This window comes from Symphodus melops, assembly GCF_947650265.1.
Source record: "Symphodus melops genome assembly, chromosome: 1".
NCBI lineage: Eukaryota > Metazoa > Chordata > Actinopteri > Labriformes > Labridae > Symphodus > Symphodus melops.
This window is the reverse complement of record NC_136691.1, coordinates 7,142,558-7,158,161: the sequence shown is the minus strand read 5'-3', so window position 1 is coordinate 7,158,161 and position 15,604 is coordinate 7,142,558. Positions and strand designations below refer to the sequence as shown.

At 40.5% G+C, this 15,604-nt stretch overlaps 2 protein-coding genes across 6 annotated transcripts; one reads left to right on the top strand and one right to left on the bottom strand.

The window, feature by feature from the left end:
* On the bottom strand, positions 1 to 6,205 carry aida (axin interactor, dorsalization associated). Of its 2 annotated transcripts, XM_079344373.1 has the most exons (11): positions 5,866 to 6,205; positions 5,037 to 5,103; positions 4,881 to 4,934; positions 3,762 to 3,816; positions 3,612 to 3,675; positions 2,995 to 3,098; positions 2,820 to 2,828; positions 2,315 to 2,437; positions 1,945 to 2,067; positions 1,037 to 1,154; positions 1 to 927 (listed from the first exon to the last, which is right to left on the bottom strand). In XM_079344373.1, exons 1-11 carry the CDS (start codon positions 5,970 to 5,972, stop codon positions 828 to 830), a joined length of 924 nt encoding a protein of 307 aa, XP_079200499.1. In that variant the 5' UTR covers positions 5,973 to 6,205; the 3' UTR covers positions 1 to 827. The 2 variants fall into 2 exon arrangements, with proteins under 2 accessions (XP_079200499.1, XP_079200500.1); XM_079344374.1 differs by lacking the exon at positions 2,820 to 2,828.
* A 654-nt stretch (positions 6,206 to 6,859) lies between these two features.
* On the top strand, positions 6,860 to 13,853 carry rnf8 (ring finger protein 8, E3 ubiquitin protein ligase). Of its 4 annotated transcripts, none has more exons than XM_079338884.1 (9): positions 6,860 to 7,114; positions 7,352 to 7,480; positions 8,074 to 8,522; positions 9,194 to 9,401; positions 10,332 to 10,394; positions 10,532 to 10,609; positions 10,694 to 10,801; positions 11,387 to 11,591; positions 13,435 to 13,853. In XM_079338884.1, the coding sequence occupies exons 1-9, from the start codon at positions 6,998 to 7,000 to the stop codon at positions 13,632 to 13,634; spliced, it is 1,557 nt and encodes a 518-aa protein (XP_079195010.1). In that variant the 5' UTR covers positions 6,860 to 6,997; the 3' UTR covers positions 13,635 to 13,853. The 4 variants fall into 4 exon arrangements, with proteins under 4 accessions (XP_079195010.1, XP_079195009.1, XP_079195012.1 ...); XM_079338883.1 differs by having other exon boundaries at positions 13,432 to 13,853; XM_079338886.1 differs by having other exon boundaries at positions 6,861 to 7,114; positions 11,387 to 11,598; positions 13,435 to 13,551.
* The last annotated feature ends 1,751 nt before the right edge of the window (positions 13,854 to 15,604 follow it).

The following is a 15,604-nucleotide window of genomic DNA, read 5'->3' as shown; positions in this document are numbered from 1 at the left end:
TAAATGGATTAACACGTTTTATTTAACACTTTGTTATAAAATGTTACAGTTGAAATCATAGTCAAACAAGATGAATACGGTTATTGAATACAATTATTCTCCTTTTACATACATTCTTATGAATCATTAAAAAGAAAATGAAATAAACCAGTTGCTCAGTTTGTTATATTGACCTCATGAATACAAATAATGCCACACTGTGAAAGTCTTTAATTATGGCACGTTCAAACTCTTAAAGCCATGATGGGATGATGAAAGGATTCCGTTTCTTGTTGGAGCTCCACAGAGCCCTCCGCTTTGTTTTCATGTGTTATCATTCAGTGTTTCTTCGCAAACTCTCCCATGATTTCCCACAATCTACATATTAGTAGCCTTTAATGTTTTGCTTTAAAAAAAAAAAAGTAACTTAAAGAGTCAAGAGTGAAACAGCACCAACGAGTGGCAAGTCAAAACACAGATAAAGCACCTGCAATAACTCACTTTTTGTCCCGTTTCCTAAAGAGCTGTGAGTCGAGGAAGACTGGCGAAGACATGATTTGGCTGTTTGAACAGAAAGTTTGATCTCAAACCGGTTGTTTTGTTTCTGAAGACAGTTTTCTAACAACAGGAGCGATATGGAGATGTAACAAGTCAAAGACAATAAAAGAGTTAAAGTAATAGAATGAGCTCATCTCCCTTTGCTTTCTTCATATACTTGTTAAAAAAAAGAGACTATGAGGTTGATTTAGTATTGCTGGATGTGAGGAGGTGGAGCACCACATTGTGCACCGCGTGGATGTACGAGAGAGACTTCAAGAGGCGGTTTAAAAATCCAGACGCGCTGGGACTTAACTGTCTTTGTGTAACGTCTGATGAAGATGAAGATAGAGTTGTTTCTTTGTTAAGAGCTGCAGTTTCTTTCTCTTGTAGTCTGTTGGCTTCTTGTACCTGCAGTTTAAGAATGTTCATATTTATTTGTGGAAAAAGATGGAAAGGAATTCTTTAATTGAAAAAAAAAAAAAAAAAAAAAAAAAAAAGTACATTTTGGTTGACTTACAGTTCGATTACGATGGGGCCCGGCTTGATCTCGTCCATTTCCATGAAGGCAAAGCATTTAGTGCTGGTGAACCTCTTTTTAGGTTTGTAGTGCTTGAACTCAAAGAAGATAGCTGCTCCTGGAGGAATGTAAAGCGTGATAAAAAGGGATCAAATCATCAGAAGTATCATCTCATTGAAACCTGCTCTTTATTGAGTTGAAAGATTCTGCACACGTAAGACGTTACATCGGCCTCATCGTACATCTTCTTAAGCTCAACAAATCCCACAGAAATGAGTTTGATCATCCTACAAAACTTCAACTTTTCCCAAGTAGTTGGTTGCATGGTGGTGCAGTGGTTAGCGCTGTTGCCTCAAAGTGCAAAGAGATTTCGAATCAGGGCCTCTCTGTGTGGAGTTTACATGTTCTCCCTGTGCATGTGTGGGTTCCCTTCAAGTTCTCCAACTTTCTCCCACAGGTCAAAGAAATTGCTCGCAATTTGGTGGCCACAGGTGTGGAGGCGAGTGTGGCTGATTGTCTGTGTCGATATGTCAGTGTTGTGTTTGACAGGTGACCCCGCGTCTCACCCAACGACAGCTGGGACTGACTCCAACCCCCCCACGACACAAAATGGGACAAAGCGTTATAGATAATGGATTGATGAATGGACTTTAAGTGGTACCCATGTATCAGTTTTAACTGCATGAGGAAATTCCAGAATGTCACAATTATGGCGCCCCCCTGTGGTTAAAGTGTTGCTTTTTTCCCCTTCCTTTTTCTTGATCAGCTCTACGTACTTCAGGAAAAGCGCTCTAATGAAAACCTGATCCTGTCATCTTTCTACACTGAAACATGTCTCTCATTGTGAATCTCTCTGTTGTTACATTAATAGCATGTCACTTTAGTTTAGATGAATTGTCAGGTGTTACCTTTAGGTAATTTCTCCACATGTCTCTGGATCTCCACATCCACAGAGAAGTGGATGTAGGTGTCTTCCTTCCTGGAGGCCACAGGCGTGTCCTGCACCGGGTTCAGATCTACGCCGTTCAAATCTGCACGACAAACGCAGAGCATGCTGCTGGTTTCGCAGAACATATTTATCATATGTCTAACACAAACTCTGTAAGGACTGCTCTGGCACATATTGTCATGCCTTTCAACAACCTTTCTGAAGCACTTCAGAGGTTTTATTTCAGAGAAGATGAGAGGGTAGAGACAAAGGTGAGGCTGTGACCTGAGAGCAGCTTCAAGCAGTGACATCATACCTATAAACTCTGCACAATAACAAGTGATCATTACCTTTGACACTAATGGTCATGTAGGGATCGATGCACTGCCCGGCATCCTTCAACCCAATCTTTTCAATCTTTAATGTAAGTAGTGTCATCCCAGGCTCTGAGGGTAACCGTGGCAACAAGGTACCTGTAGGGGACAAAGGTTTAATCAGTTACCATAACGATAGGGGGTGACATCACAGGAAGAAAACATATTAAAGTAAAATATTTTTTTACCATCTCAATATAATGTTAGTGTGAAGTAACCGTTGATGGTTTGATATACTCATGGTTAGCTTCTGTTTAGCTAGCTTCCAACTATTGATGACTGTTAACAATTAGGCTTCTTGTCTTTAATTTGAAGCAGCATTCATTTTTAAAACCACAAGACCAACATAAAATAACCTGAAATGAGTGAAGTACAGTGCATGTCTACTGAAAGGCTTTAAAAAAAAAAAAAAACCCACACACGTCTGTCATGCAGCAGAGAACAGGCTGAGATGCTGTCACGTGATGAAGCCGTACTGTACCTTGTGAAGCTGCAAATGAAGCAGGAATGAGCGATGAAGCCATGCACGGAACCGACAGAGAGAACACAATGAGACAAACAATCAAACAGCCCTCCAAAGGAAAAAACAGGACTCATGGCAGATCAAAGAGCCCAAAACTGCATTAGTTTGTATGAGATTCAGTCGTTAAGGTTACCGGGGGCTCGCGGGGGGAACGCTTCTGTAGAACCTGCTCCTGCTGCAGCATCGTCCTCCTCCTCCAGCTCCAGGTTCTCCTCCTCACCTGGTGCTAGAATTTTCCTGACACAGAGAAAAAAAAACAGCTTCTTTAGTCACTTCTTATTTGGAGAGGAATAAAATAAAAACATCGTAAATGTGAATTTAATCCAGGTGACACATGAGAGCAGGAGAGAGAGTCAATCTTCTTCTTTCAGCTTGTGTTCACTTTAGATTGAGGTCATTGTTTATCTTTACAGAAAACCACAAAGGTTCAAATCAGCTAAGAAATTAAAATCAGATATCGGATTAGATAAAAAGGTGCACTGTAAGCTTTCCAAGCTTACACAGGGAAGAAAAGGTACATGTTAAAAAAAAAAGTCCAATCATGTTTGTCTTTAACTCCCAAAAGAAGATTCAGTGTATGACGAGAAGATTTCAAACAGTCACTAGTTTCATTAAAAGGTAGTTAGAGATTTTCTGTCACACACATTTATCCAAAGTTAATAAATAAACTTGAAAGCTGAAGCAGGAAACACTGTAAAAACCACATCCTTCAAACAGTGAGCCTGAGCTTTTTACTGATGGATGATTTACCTTAAGGGCACAGGCTGGACGTCAAAGGGGAACTCTTTGTTGTAGGTCAGAGTATTTTGAATTACTGTTGACAAAAAGAGCAAGTTTAAATTAGATTATGCCGTCATGACAACAGCATTGCACTTTACCTCCCCAGTTCACTTGACTTACTGGTTTCCAGTTTCTTCAGTTCCTCTAGCTTGAACTCCTCTGTTGACTGCGTGCACTACAGAGGGACAGAAACAGGACACATTTAACATTTTACACATAAGAAATGAAGTGAGAATTGCTTGGTCAGTCATAAAATGGTACGTAGTGCATGTCCAACAGTAACAATAATAACAGGATAAAGTGATTTGTTGATAGTTTATATCATGGAAGACAATCCTATAATAATACATCACATTATCTGATTGATCCACGAATAGAAAACACACAAGTGCAAGATTCATGTGTTTATTATTCTCTGCCATCTTTATTCCCTGCTGTCTGACATGATCCTGCTCTCTTCTTCTGCTCCCTTTACCTGCCTGTCAACCTCCTCTTAACCAATCAGCTAACATCCACACTCCTCTCATGCAAGAAATGAGCGCCACTTCATGAAAATAAGTCTGTGTTTTATTCGGCCCCAGCGATTCAATATCACACGAGCTAACCCTAACCCACCCCTATTTGTTAAAGTGAATTGGTGAGAAATATAATCCATGTTCAGTGAATTAGGGGCTTTAATGATCTCAGGAAGAGTTTTTTTGTTGTAGAGCTTTCTCAGGCGTATGGTGATATTTTCTTCACTTAAAGTTGTCTGCTTCTCACGAAAGATGATTGGTATTTAAACCAGCACACGGGAAGAATTTTCATTACAGAAAATATAAAGAAACTAATAAAAAACTATCAATATAGAAACATTTAAAAAAAAAAATTACACCCGACCCTTCTTTAAGCAACTTTGCCGAACACAAGTACACAGCATTTCAGAATATGCTCAGCAATTTAAGATTTAAAAAACAAAAAGGTGAGTACAGGAGAGTGTGTGTTGGTGTAAATAACACATTTTTATGCGGCTCGTCAAAAACGTTTAAGGGGATCCAGTCTACGGAGGGTTTGGACTCGTTACATCACTGGAGCAATTTTCATCCTGCTCCAAAAAACATTTCCTGTTTTATATTCTGCCTTATTGTCAAGTTTCATGTGAGTGTAATTACACTTAGAGAAATAAAAAATGAGAATATGGTCACAAATTGTATGAATTATTAATCACAATTGAAACACATTTTACAATATCACACAAACCTGTAAACTGGCACATCTCATCTCCAGGCATGTTGCAATCTTTCCTAGAGTTTTCTAAAATAAAGGAAGAGGAAGAGAAAGAAAAAAAACACTTGTTGTTAAATGCTGAATAATTAACTTTTTAGTCCAGAGGTTAAACAGAGATGTAATGATTACCTTCTGCTCCTCTGTGAAGTCAGCTGAATTCGGTGACTGGACCTCTTTTTGCAGCTGTCTTGCCAGACTAAACAAAAACAACAACAAAAAGAACACAACGTGCGTAAACACTGCAGCACAATTTACAATGTAGAGCTTACAATCGTGCCTATTTCTGCATTTCTGCGCCCTCTTGTGGTCAACAAAATATGTGGTCAGTGTAGATCTGACATTATAATCGCAATTCCAGATAAAAAAAACATGAATTAGTTGAGAAGGCAGATGACGTCCTGAACAATGTGTGAAGTCAGTGATTTTATGAAAAAGCAGGAAACATTCCTCAGTGCACAGATGAAAAAAAAAAACCCACCCATAACAATGAGAGGGTGTGGCTCACTATTTCTCAATACTCCCAGGAATATTGGCACATTTCTGCACTGAATGACACATAATGAAACTAAATGCGCGTATTTCCTGAGGATTTTCAATGATGCATGAAATGACTCTCCCTAAACTCAAAGTGTCTGTGTAGATGAAGCAGCAGGGATGCATCATGCACACAGCAGCAGCAGCCTGAATGCCTGATCCCTTCTGCAACCACTGCCACATCACGTCATGGATGTGTAGGGATTGTTTACTGCTGTGGGAAGCTGACTGACAGCTCAGGAGGCGACAACTTCTTGTGAAGCCCCGTGCAGCCTTGTGCACTCTCGACACGCACCATGCAGACTTTACGCAGAGATGGGTTCAAATAAGAGGAGGAAAAGGGAAACAGGCGCGCTCGGTGCTCAAAGGATGAACAATGTTTGAGGAAAAAGATGTCATGATACACATGTTGAACGCAACTTACATATGGTACTCATCTACAGCCTCCACTAATTGTCCCCACGAGTCAAAGTCCGTGCCTTTCTTAAAACTGGCGTGCCATTTCTGAATAGTCTTGTTGACATCAGACATGTTGGCAGGGCGGGTGCACGCGGAGCTCTCAGGGCAGCATAGCCGAGGAGGAGATTCATCTGCGGGGCTTCAGCGACAGGAGCGGCGGCTTCGTCAGCCCGGTTTTTTCTGCTCTCCAGAGCCGCACACATACACCAGTGACACCGCGACCAAGCCCTTTCTGCCTGCTCACCCTGAATATCGCATCCGCAACACAGAGGAAGTCCCGCCTGGAGCTCGGGGAGCGCGCGATATGAGACGCGGAGTCGCACGAGTGAGCGGCGACCGGATGTGTGGAATTGTAAAAAAATACTTTTTATATTTGTGTTATTGTTTTCCCTTCAAATTGAACAAAAAAGTATTAATTCATTTGTGCATTAATTTATTTTCTCTACTCATGACGTTGGGGAGATATTTGTGTTTAAGTATTTGAAAGTTGGAAGATAAAATTGGCTGTTAAATGTAAACTTCACCCTATTCCCCCCAAAGCCTTCCCAAGTGTGAGGCTTTATTTGTTTTCAGGGGACATAGGGAATAAAACAATATATGTGTTTTATTTTATGTATTTATTTTTATTATCTTTTATTATTGTGGGGGGTTTTTTGCATTGTCTTTATTCTTGAGGGGGGGATTTAAAATGTTTTTCTGTGTTTGGTTTAGTTTGCTTTGTTCTTGTTTTTGCCTTTGCTTTTTGTCAAAAGCACTTTGTAAACTGTATTTTTAAAGGTGCTGTAAAAGTTATTTATATTACTATAAATATGTCATTTTTATTGATTTATTCACAGCGGGACATTGCATTTTTCTCATTTTAATGACAGCAAAAACGCAGAATAAATTTCCGAAAGGATAAATAAATCAAGTTTAGTGTGATCACTTGCGTTTTTCTGGCGGATTTTATTTTGAAACCAAATACCTTGGTTTCCGGTATCGTCCTGACAGTCGTTAGCTTGACGCTCCTACAGCTAGCTTGTGTTGTCCATGGACGGTGGAGCCACATCTTCAGAAATGTTTTAATGGCGCGTTCGCCGTGAAGGGATTGAGAGAAGATGGACACCGTCACGACAGAGTGTTGTCCGGCCGAGGAGGATGAGGGCTCGGAGGTTTTGTGTTTGATGAGAGTCGGGAGAAACTCAGACTGGCTTCGCTTGTTCGACAACACGGAGGTGCAGTTTGCTGCTCCTAGCTAAGAGGCTATGTTTGCCTTTTAAACCCTTTAACTTTCTCAAGTTCACGATGGAGTTACCTTCATACACACATAAAAAAACATTTCTCAACCATGGCTCGTTTCTGTTGTTCTTCAGGAAGTAGTTGTCGAAGAGTAGCCACCTGTTTATTAAGCTAAACGAAATGCCCAGTAGCCTTTGAGCAAACCGACTGATGTTGATGTTTTGGCTCTGCAGGTCACTATCGGACGTGGACTGGATGTGACCCACCAGCTGCTGTCTTCAAGCTGTCCTCTGATGATCTCCAGACTTCACTGTACTTTCAAACAAAGGGATGATGGCCAGTGGACTGTTACTGACAGAAAGGTAGCATTAAAAAGAGTGGTTTAAAACATGACTTTTAATCTCGTTTATTTTATTATTATTAATTTATTATCCCATTAAAAAATACAAACAAAAATAATTACTGACACCCCAAAGTAATTGTATTTTTATTTTTTGCAAAGCCTGTTTATTTACCTTTTTAAATGGTGCCACATTTGTAAGGAACATGCATTTTTGGGAAAAGTTGTATGTGGGTTGCTCTCATGAAAAACTTGCTTTTTGTGCAATCTATATGTCACAAAGTCTGCAGTTATATTTCTCTGTGTTTTTACTTTTTTCTTCTAATCAACAAATAAAGAATTCTAGAATATCTCACGAACAACAACAAACATTAAATATGTCCCAATAAAGTTCCCAGGCAACCAATTACATTCCCCTGTAGCCAGACAGGACAAAACAAAAAGGGAGACGAGACAAACGAGAATCGCAAAAGAAACCCCAGGGCGTCCAGACATTTATGTCTGCATCTCTGTTAGCTGCTACCAAGTCGTGTGCTTAATAATACATTGGATAAATACATCTTTGCTAATGTCAATAAAAACTTGTTGCTGTTCCTTTTTTTTTTTCTTCTTTAGAGTCTCAATGGTGTGTGGGTGAATGGAAAACGTATACCGTCTGAAGAATCCCATCAGCTGAGGCTCGGCGACTCCATTCAACTTGGGGTTCCTTTAACTGGAAACACGGCGGAGTTCGACTACATCCTCGTCCAGCGGCCCCTCAGAGACGTTAAACTCTACCTGACTAAAGGACAGAAAGAGGGCGCCAAAACGGCTCATGTTGCCAAGAAGCTTAAAAGGAAGCTGGCTGTGGAAGAAGTTGAGCCATCTACCTCCAAACCAAAACTGTACCGCTCTTCTTCTTCAGACAAGTCTTTAGCCAAGCCGTGCCCTCTAACACCAGTGAGCCCCGGGCGAAGGCCCGGTCACACCCAGCCGGAGGAAACGGGAACCAGCGGACAAGTCCAGGAAACAGACAGGCCCTCAGATGACCTCAGCTCCACCTGTGATCAGGACAACTTGCAAATGTAAGCCCCCGTTTGAGCCTCTCATGTACAAGCTTATGGTCTGTTTATATTTCTTTGTCACTTCTCCATCCGCCAGGACCACAACGTCTTCCTCGGCTGTGGCTCACAAGTATTTTCATTAATTCATTGTCATTACTTTACATGATATTTACTACGCCTAAAAATATCAGAAGTGAGTCAAAAGAATGCTCAACACAGGTTCTGAAAGCCCCAAGATAAGTCAGCTTGTTTTCACACCAGGCCTGATTGTTTTCTACCTTGTCTGAATGCTTGAGTTTGATTGTTCTCTCCTCCCCTCTCAGTAACATTGCTCTGTACATTGGCCTATGTACACATTCAGTAACTGCAGGTGGCAGTAGTTGGTTTGCAGAATCACCAAAAAAAACAGAGAAGAAACAACCAGGTCAACCACTCGCAGAGTCCGTCCTGGTAACTGTGGAGGTTTTTTGTTGTTTCCGAGACACCAGTGACCATCTTTCCCTACACGCACATTTACTGTGCAGCGCAAGACAACTCAAACATATTAGTTACAGAATAATAAAAAAAATCTCTTCTAGTCAAACGGTGGCTCTATTCTTCTCTCTCTCACTCTCTGTGACCATGCAAGTTTAAAGACATTTTCTTTTGTTGATTTCTTTTCTTTTTTTTTTTGCGTTTCTTTCCCGTCGCAGGTACAGCCAGAACATCGTGCTGCTGAGGGAGAAGGTGGATGACACGGAGAGGCAGGTCGCCTCTCTGGGCAGCGCGCCCCAGCAGACCGACCCGCTCAGAGAGGAGCAGGTGAAGGAGCTGCAGGGTCAGCTGGAGACGCTCAGAGCCAAGATGCACCGCATGAAGACGCTGGAGAAGTCCTTCAGTGAGACTAAGAGGAAGCTAGAGGTGACGGCTTTTACAGAAACTCCGTCCACAAAGTGAATGTCCAGAACAGCTGCTGGAACAAAATGGAATCTTTGTGTTGTTGAATCAGTATGGTGGCTTTCTTACTTCATGGTGGTGAGATTCTGATGTCTCTGTCTTCAGACGCATCTTAGCAGCGCACGTGACCTTTTTGTTAGCGTGGTTGCATCTCAGCGGCTGAAAACATTTTGGAAAAGGATGATGTATTGGAAAGAATGGCATATAAACTCTATCTGCTTGACCGGACAGTTGAAGCACTTTGTGAGAAAATGTGTTTTTACTGATTTAAGTGATCTCAAAGTGTTTGCCTTCATTTGGTCTTTTAAATCAAATATACTTTCTTTATTTAACGGGATTACCATGTGCAAATTAGTCACGGTTCGTGTCATGCTAATGCTGCGCTCCTGTTATCTCAGATCTCAGAGCTGGGAATGACGTCCCACCCGAGTTAACTGCTTTCCACTTGCATGTCAGGAAAGCAACATGGAGTGCCTTTGTTTTGTTGGCTTATATCAAACGATAACAACACACTACGTGACCAAAAATAACGGAGAGAACTTGCACGATACTATCGATGTGATGGATTTAATTATATACTGTAAAAAGACGACTAAGCTGCTAATAAACAATAACAGTTACAGCTTAAACGTCCCTATGGATGCACCTAGCAGCCATATTGGATTTGAACTCGGGCCACTGAAGCTTCGTCGAGTTTCCGAGTCGGAATTCCGACTTCAGCAGTTCAGGGTTCCTGATGTCGTATCAGACCAGCAACTCAGAATTGATGACTTCTGAGATCAATTGGAACGCAGCACAAGAGCCTACTCTTTAGTTCTGTTTGTGGTGTGAGCAGACGCATTTTCTGTTTAAAAGTGAAATATGACAGCATGTTATCACCCTGACCCTTTCTAGGCAGAGAAAACGCAGCAACAAGAGGAGCTCATGAAGAAGCAGCTGGAAGAGGCCTTACAAGAGGCGAGTAACTTTAACATGAGCAACTGTACAAAGAGCTTATGGTTAAGATACGATCATTATATAAGCCTGTTAGAATGTCGTATTTTGGAGTGCATCACGTTAACTCAACATTGTCACTGTGTTTTTATCATCCTCAGCAAAGGAAAGTTATAGACCAACTTGCCCTTTCTCGACAAGGCTTTGAAGAAATTCTTTTGGCTAAAAACAAAGAACTGGTATGGTGACTTTGAAGGAGTTCAGGTATACTCTCTGCATGGTTAAGCATGGAATCAGTAATGGGTTGTCATTTCTTTTTCCAGGAGGAGAAAGAAAAGGCGAGGGCCCAGAAGGAAGAAGTAGTGACACAAGTGACTGAAGTTCTGGAGAACGAGCTTCAGTGCATCATCTGCTCCGAACTCTTCGTCGAGGTAGGAGAAAGAGCCAGTTTAACATGGTTTGGTTTATATACTGTAGAAAACATGGACGTAGTCTCAGCGATGTCTGCCAATGGTTACTCAAGGGGAGTTTTGAAGGCCAACATTGGCAGTTCTCTTATCAAAAAATCAGTCTCAAATTTACTCCTGTGAACGTCGTAACAAGCTTAGAGGTGGAGCTGAGGCGGGCCTGAAGCCTCCTAGCACCCTGCTTCCAGTCAAATCAGTCACGTCCCTCATTATTATTCATTTTATTTCTGCTGTAAAAATGGGCATTTTAACATGGGTGTTAATGTGACTTCTTGGGCTTATTGAGCAAGCCCCAAGTGGACACTCAAGGAACTGCAGCTGGGACATTAGGGTTGATTTAAAGTGTTATTCTCAACTTCTGAATACAAAAATTGATTCTGAGAGGAGAGTACGTAGGAGTACAAGTACAAAAAAATATTTAAAAGATAAATTATTTACAGATGTCTGAAACTTGTGTGTGTGTTTGTGCTGCTTTGGGAGATATGGATAGACATTGAAAAACTCTTCCATGATCATTAAAAAGTTTTCATTTGTATTATCATTCTGCAGGCTGTCAACCTGAACTGTGCGCACAGTTTCTGTTCTTTCTGCATCAAACAGTGGCGCAAAAAGAAAGACGAGTGTCCTATCTGCAGACAGGCCATCCAGTCCCAGACTCGCTGTCTGGCACTCGACAACTGCATCAACAGCATGGTTGAGAACCTGAGCCTGGACATGAAGGCCAGGCGGCAGACCCTCGTCTCTGAGAGGAAAGGTGAGAGGTGCGTTATCAACAGAATCAAAAGGATTCTATACTAAACCATTTTCTAAAAGAGCTTCATGAACGCATGATGTAGTAAAAGTCATAGAGTCGTAAAACATAGACCTAGTCTGTAGGAAGGAGGTATGATGTTATTAGAAACATAAAACACAAAAGAAGATCAGTAATATGTCATCTATATTTTGGGTGGTGTTTTTCCAAAACGTAGATCTTGTGGCCCATTATTGTGCAGCAAACTGAAAATGTTTGTGTAGGTATCTTTGTTTTACGAGGTTAGTTGGTAGTCATTTAAATAAATAAAAAAACTCTATGATAGAGTTACATATTGTCTACTATTTTTAATCCTGGTTTACATTTCTTGTGTCAAGTAAATTATTATTAAGAATACTGGATCAACATCTTTTCCATTTTGAGGTAAATTTGCTCATGTCACCCTGACCTAGACGCATAACTGCAGCAGTGACTTTAGTCCTTTATATGTTTACTGGACTTCCCCTGCCTCACATTCTCCATCACACATCACCGTGGTGTGTTTCAGTCAGGATCACATGACCGGTATGGCATGATCTATACCGGGCTCCAGTTTTACTAGCAATGATTTGCTATAGATAGATGTTCTCAATTTATCAATGTCACTTTTAACATCATCAAATAACTGGAGAGCCTCGACACCTCTTCCCCTTGACCTTGAGCAAAGTGCTTTGACCTTCAGCAGGTGGGATGAAGCTGCTCAGAGGCTCTCAGGCAGGAAAAAAAAACTATTGTACAGGTGGAGCTGGTTGAATGCAGTAAACATTTTTGAACACAAGGTGGCAGCACAATCAGGCTAATTCATGTTTTCTCTCTCATGAAACTAAAAACATAATGTATAAAAAATACTTCTCGATGAATATCAGGTGGCATGGCACTAAAATGTTTAGCCTAAAGCAGCAGTTAAAGCATGACTATCCTTTTCCTGTGTTTGGATCATAAAACTTCGAAGAGGATCTGAACGCCAGACTTGTCAGGTCTGGAAACCAAATGTTTCTGGGGAAAAGGAAAGTGTGTTAATCTTAACCAGCAGGTCAATGTAGGTCATTCATGTTTTTAAGCAAAGCAAAAAAACAAACAAATATTTTTTGGTCCAAAACAGAAAAGTCTTTGTCAATTTTAAGAGAACATGATGTTACAAACCGACAAAGTCTACCTGTATAATAAAAAGCATGATGGCCAGTCTGGTGTTTTTCTGCATCTTTGATAACAGATTCCATGAAAGGCAGGTGAGCACATCGACCTCTGTCTCTTGTTTCTCTAAACGAACATAAACACTTGCAGACAAAAAGCAGAACAGAATCTACAACGCTTACCAAAGTCGAGTCAAATCCAATTTATCACAAATCAAAAGATGCCTTGAGTGGCTTCAAAAAGTGTTCTGTAAGCAACCTCATCCAAAAACTGCCTGTGTGAGAATCCCTCTACTACCACTATTAGGATTGTTTAAAAGATTTATTTTGGGGGCTTTTGTGCAGATATTTAGAGATAGGACAGAGTCAGAGATCAAAGAGAAAGATTGAGAAATGAGATGCGAGAAAGGAGCCACAGGTCGGATTTGAACCCTGGCCGTCCTCTTATAGACCTACAGCCTCTGCATAGGGTGTGCACTACTCACTTGTCTACCGTTGCCCCAATGCTTCTGATTTACTATGTCCACAGGGGGGCGCCAAAATCCCCACAAACCAAAAGATCCTCACAGCAGCTTTAGGGGTCCTGATTTTAACACAGAGGGAAGATGCTTCTTTTTTCAAATCTGTGTACAGAGACTCTCTTTGACTTGTGTTCTTTTCTTTTTGTCTAGCAGCTGACGCGGCTCTGCTGATCCAGGTGATCCATGACGACGACAGCAGCAGGAGCAGCGACAGTGACAGTGGCAGCATGGTGTCCATAGACAGCAGCCTCAGCTCTGTGGTCTCTGTGGACACAGACAGCAGCATTCACTTGGACTCCAGTTCTCCTTACAGCGGGTACTCTGATGAAAGTGTCGATCAGTTTGACGATTAGCTGCTGTGGGTGGTAGTGTGAATCGGACTCTCTGGCGCCGTTGTTTGCGTTTTTTGAGAATATTACAGCGGGACATTAAAGCTGTTACACAATCTTTGGTCTTATCAAGAGTCCAGTCTCTAGATTCGGTTGAGGTTTGTTTTTCTTTGTTGAAATATTTGTTGTCTTATTGTCTTTATTTTCAATAAAAAGAATAAAGTTTCTTTAGTAGCATTTTCACAGACGCTCTCACAACTTTTGTAGTTTTCTTAAGAACCATGCAAAGTGCACTCAGAGCACACTTCTAAAAGGGATCATTTTCATCTCAGTTACCACACAACAGTAACGTAAGCCTTCATCAACACACTATTGCTTTGGTGTAATGATTACAGATTCATCATTATGAAAGTCAATAAAAAACAACAAACATTAAAATGACATGAACTGAATCCAACAACATAAACATCCATTAAGCTATTAATAGAGGTTAAGAAGGAAAGAGGGCGTTTGAAATCATCACCTTAAAACAAAGTAAAGCAGGCCAAACATTTGTGATTCAATGAAATATTCAATACATACTGATCTCCCTTAACCTCTGAAAAACCTTTTTACACGTCTCATTATAGAAACACTGGTTTAAGCCAGGTGCAGGTGAAAAAATGTAGAGTATTGTAGTGGTTTGTGTCCCATTCAGCGATGCCCTGATTTCTTTTCATCCGGCCTCCTGGGAGTTACCCACACACGCTTTGAAGTACTCTGGTGAAGAAAAAAGAAGAGGCGCCTTAAACACTCCCACTGGCACCACTTCAGAGTTTACATCACATCTCATTTGTCCTGACTAACATAAACAACTGAATGTTTTCATCTCAGGAAATCACTAATTACTAAAAGCTTAATTATAATGTGTTAATCGTTTATCTTTATTTGAAGACAACCTATTTAGAATTTTAACTCTCAAGTGAGGAGTTTTCAGCAAGTGACAAAACAGTGAAATAAATACTGATATAACAATCCAGTCCATAAACGAGGTTTATGATTTCTATCTAGTTTGTTCTAGTTTCCGTGTAATTTTTTTTGAATGACTGTAAGATCTATTTGTGATACATTTGAGTGTGTGAGACAGCAGGATAAGCGTTTTTGTTTGAAAAATCGAACAATATTAGTGTTCAGGACAAGATCGTTGTAGAGAGAAGATGTAAGGTGTTGGGGGGGCACCACAATTCCCACAAGAGTTTTACACAGGAGCTTTAATACTTTGTGTGCAAGACACAATTCAGTCCCATAAATAACTCCTCAATACAGGTTTTCATTCATGCCACTGCTCTGTCACTTTAAATACCTGTTAATAGTAACCTATCAAGTTATTGTCATAGTGGCTTTTAGAAAAAAGGTAAAGGAATACTGTAATTTATGTCAAATTTAAAAACAGATTTTCATCTTAGTAATTACACGTGTCCTGTGTTTGCCGAGCAACGAGTACAACAGCTCAATAGGCTTTGACAGCTGAAGGTGAACTCTGCAGAACTCCTGCTGTAAAAAAAAAAAAAAGGAAAAAATATGCTGTTTGTGCAGCGTAAGAAGACTGAGTCTCATTTCTGCCATAAAAAAATTGCCGGTTTTTGTTTTTGTTGCCGACCAGCCTCTCTTTCCAGAGGATTCCCCCCCCCCCCCCCCCCCCCCCCGCACCCTAGGGATCCTATAGGAAGGCCAAGCCCTGCTCATTAGCTGTGTTAATTAACAGCTGTTGATATTCAGAGGAACAGCTGTTTTTAATATATGATATAATTACATATCCATATAGGAGAGCTGGAGCTATTACAGGCAAAGAGCTCTTGTACTTGTTATTTTTTATTTTTATTTAAAAAATGCATATTGCTTGTGTTATTAATACTTTTTTTTTTTAAAGTTTGACTACTTTAAGTGAAATACTTACCAACAGTAATTGACAAGTCTATGAGCCCATATATACTTTGGTTTCTTCACATTGGGTT

What these genes read in the sequence shown, in the direction of transcription:
- aida (XM_079344373.1), bottom strand. Translation starts at nt 5,972, where the DNA reads ATGTCTGATGTCAACAAGACTATTCAGAAATGGCACGCCAGTTTTAAG. An exon ending in CATGACCATTAGTGTCAAAG is followed by an intron (nt 2,068 to 2,314) that starts GTAATGATCACT and finishes TTTGTCGTGCAG; the next exon opens with ATTTGAACGGCGTAGATCTG. An exon ending in GGCCCCATCGTAATCGAACT is followed by an intron (nt 928 to 1,036) that starts GTAAGTCAACCA and finishes CTTAAACTGCAG; the next exon opens with GTACAAGAAGCCAACAGACT.
- rnf8 (XM_079338883.1), top strand. Translation starts at nt 6,998, where the DNA reads ATGGACACCGTCACGACAGAGTGTTGTCCGGCCGAGGAGGATGAGGGC. An exon ending in GATCAGGACAACTTGCAAAT is followed by an intron (nt 8,523 to 9,193) that starts GTAAGCCCCCGT and finishes TTCCCGTCGCAG; the next exon opens with GTACAGCCAGAACATCGTGC. An exon ending in TGGCTAAAAACAAAGAACTG is followed by an intron (nt 10,610 to 10,693) that starts GTATGGTGACTT and finishes TTCTTTTTCCAG; the next exon opens with GAGGAGAAAGAAAAGGCGAG.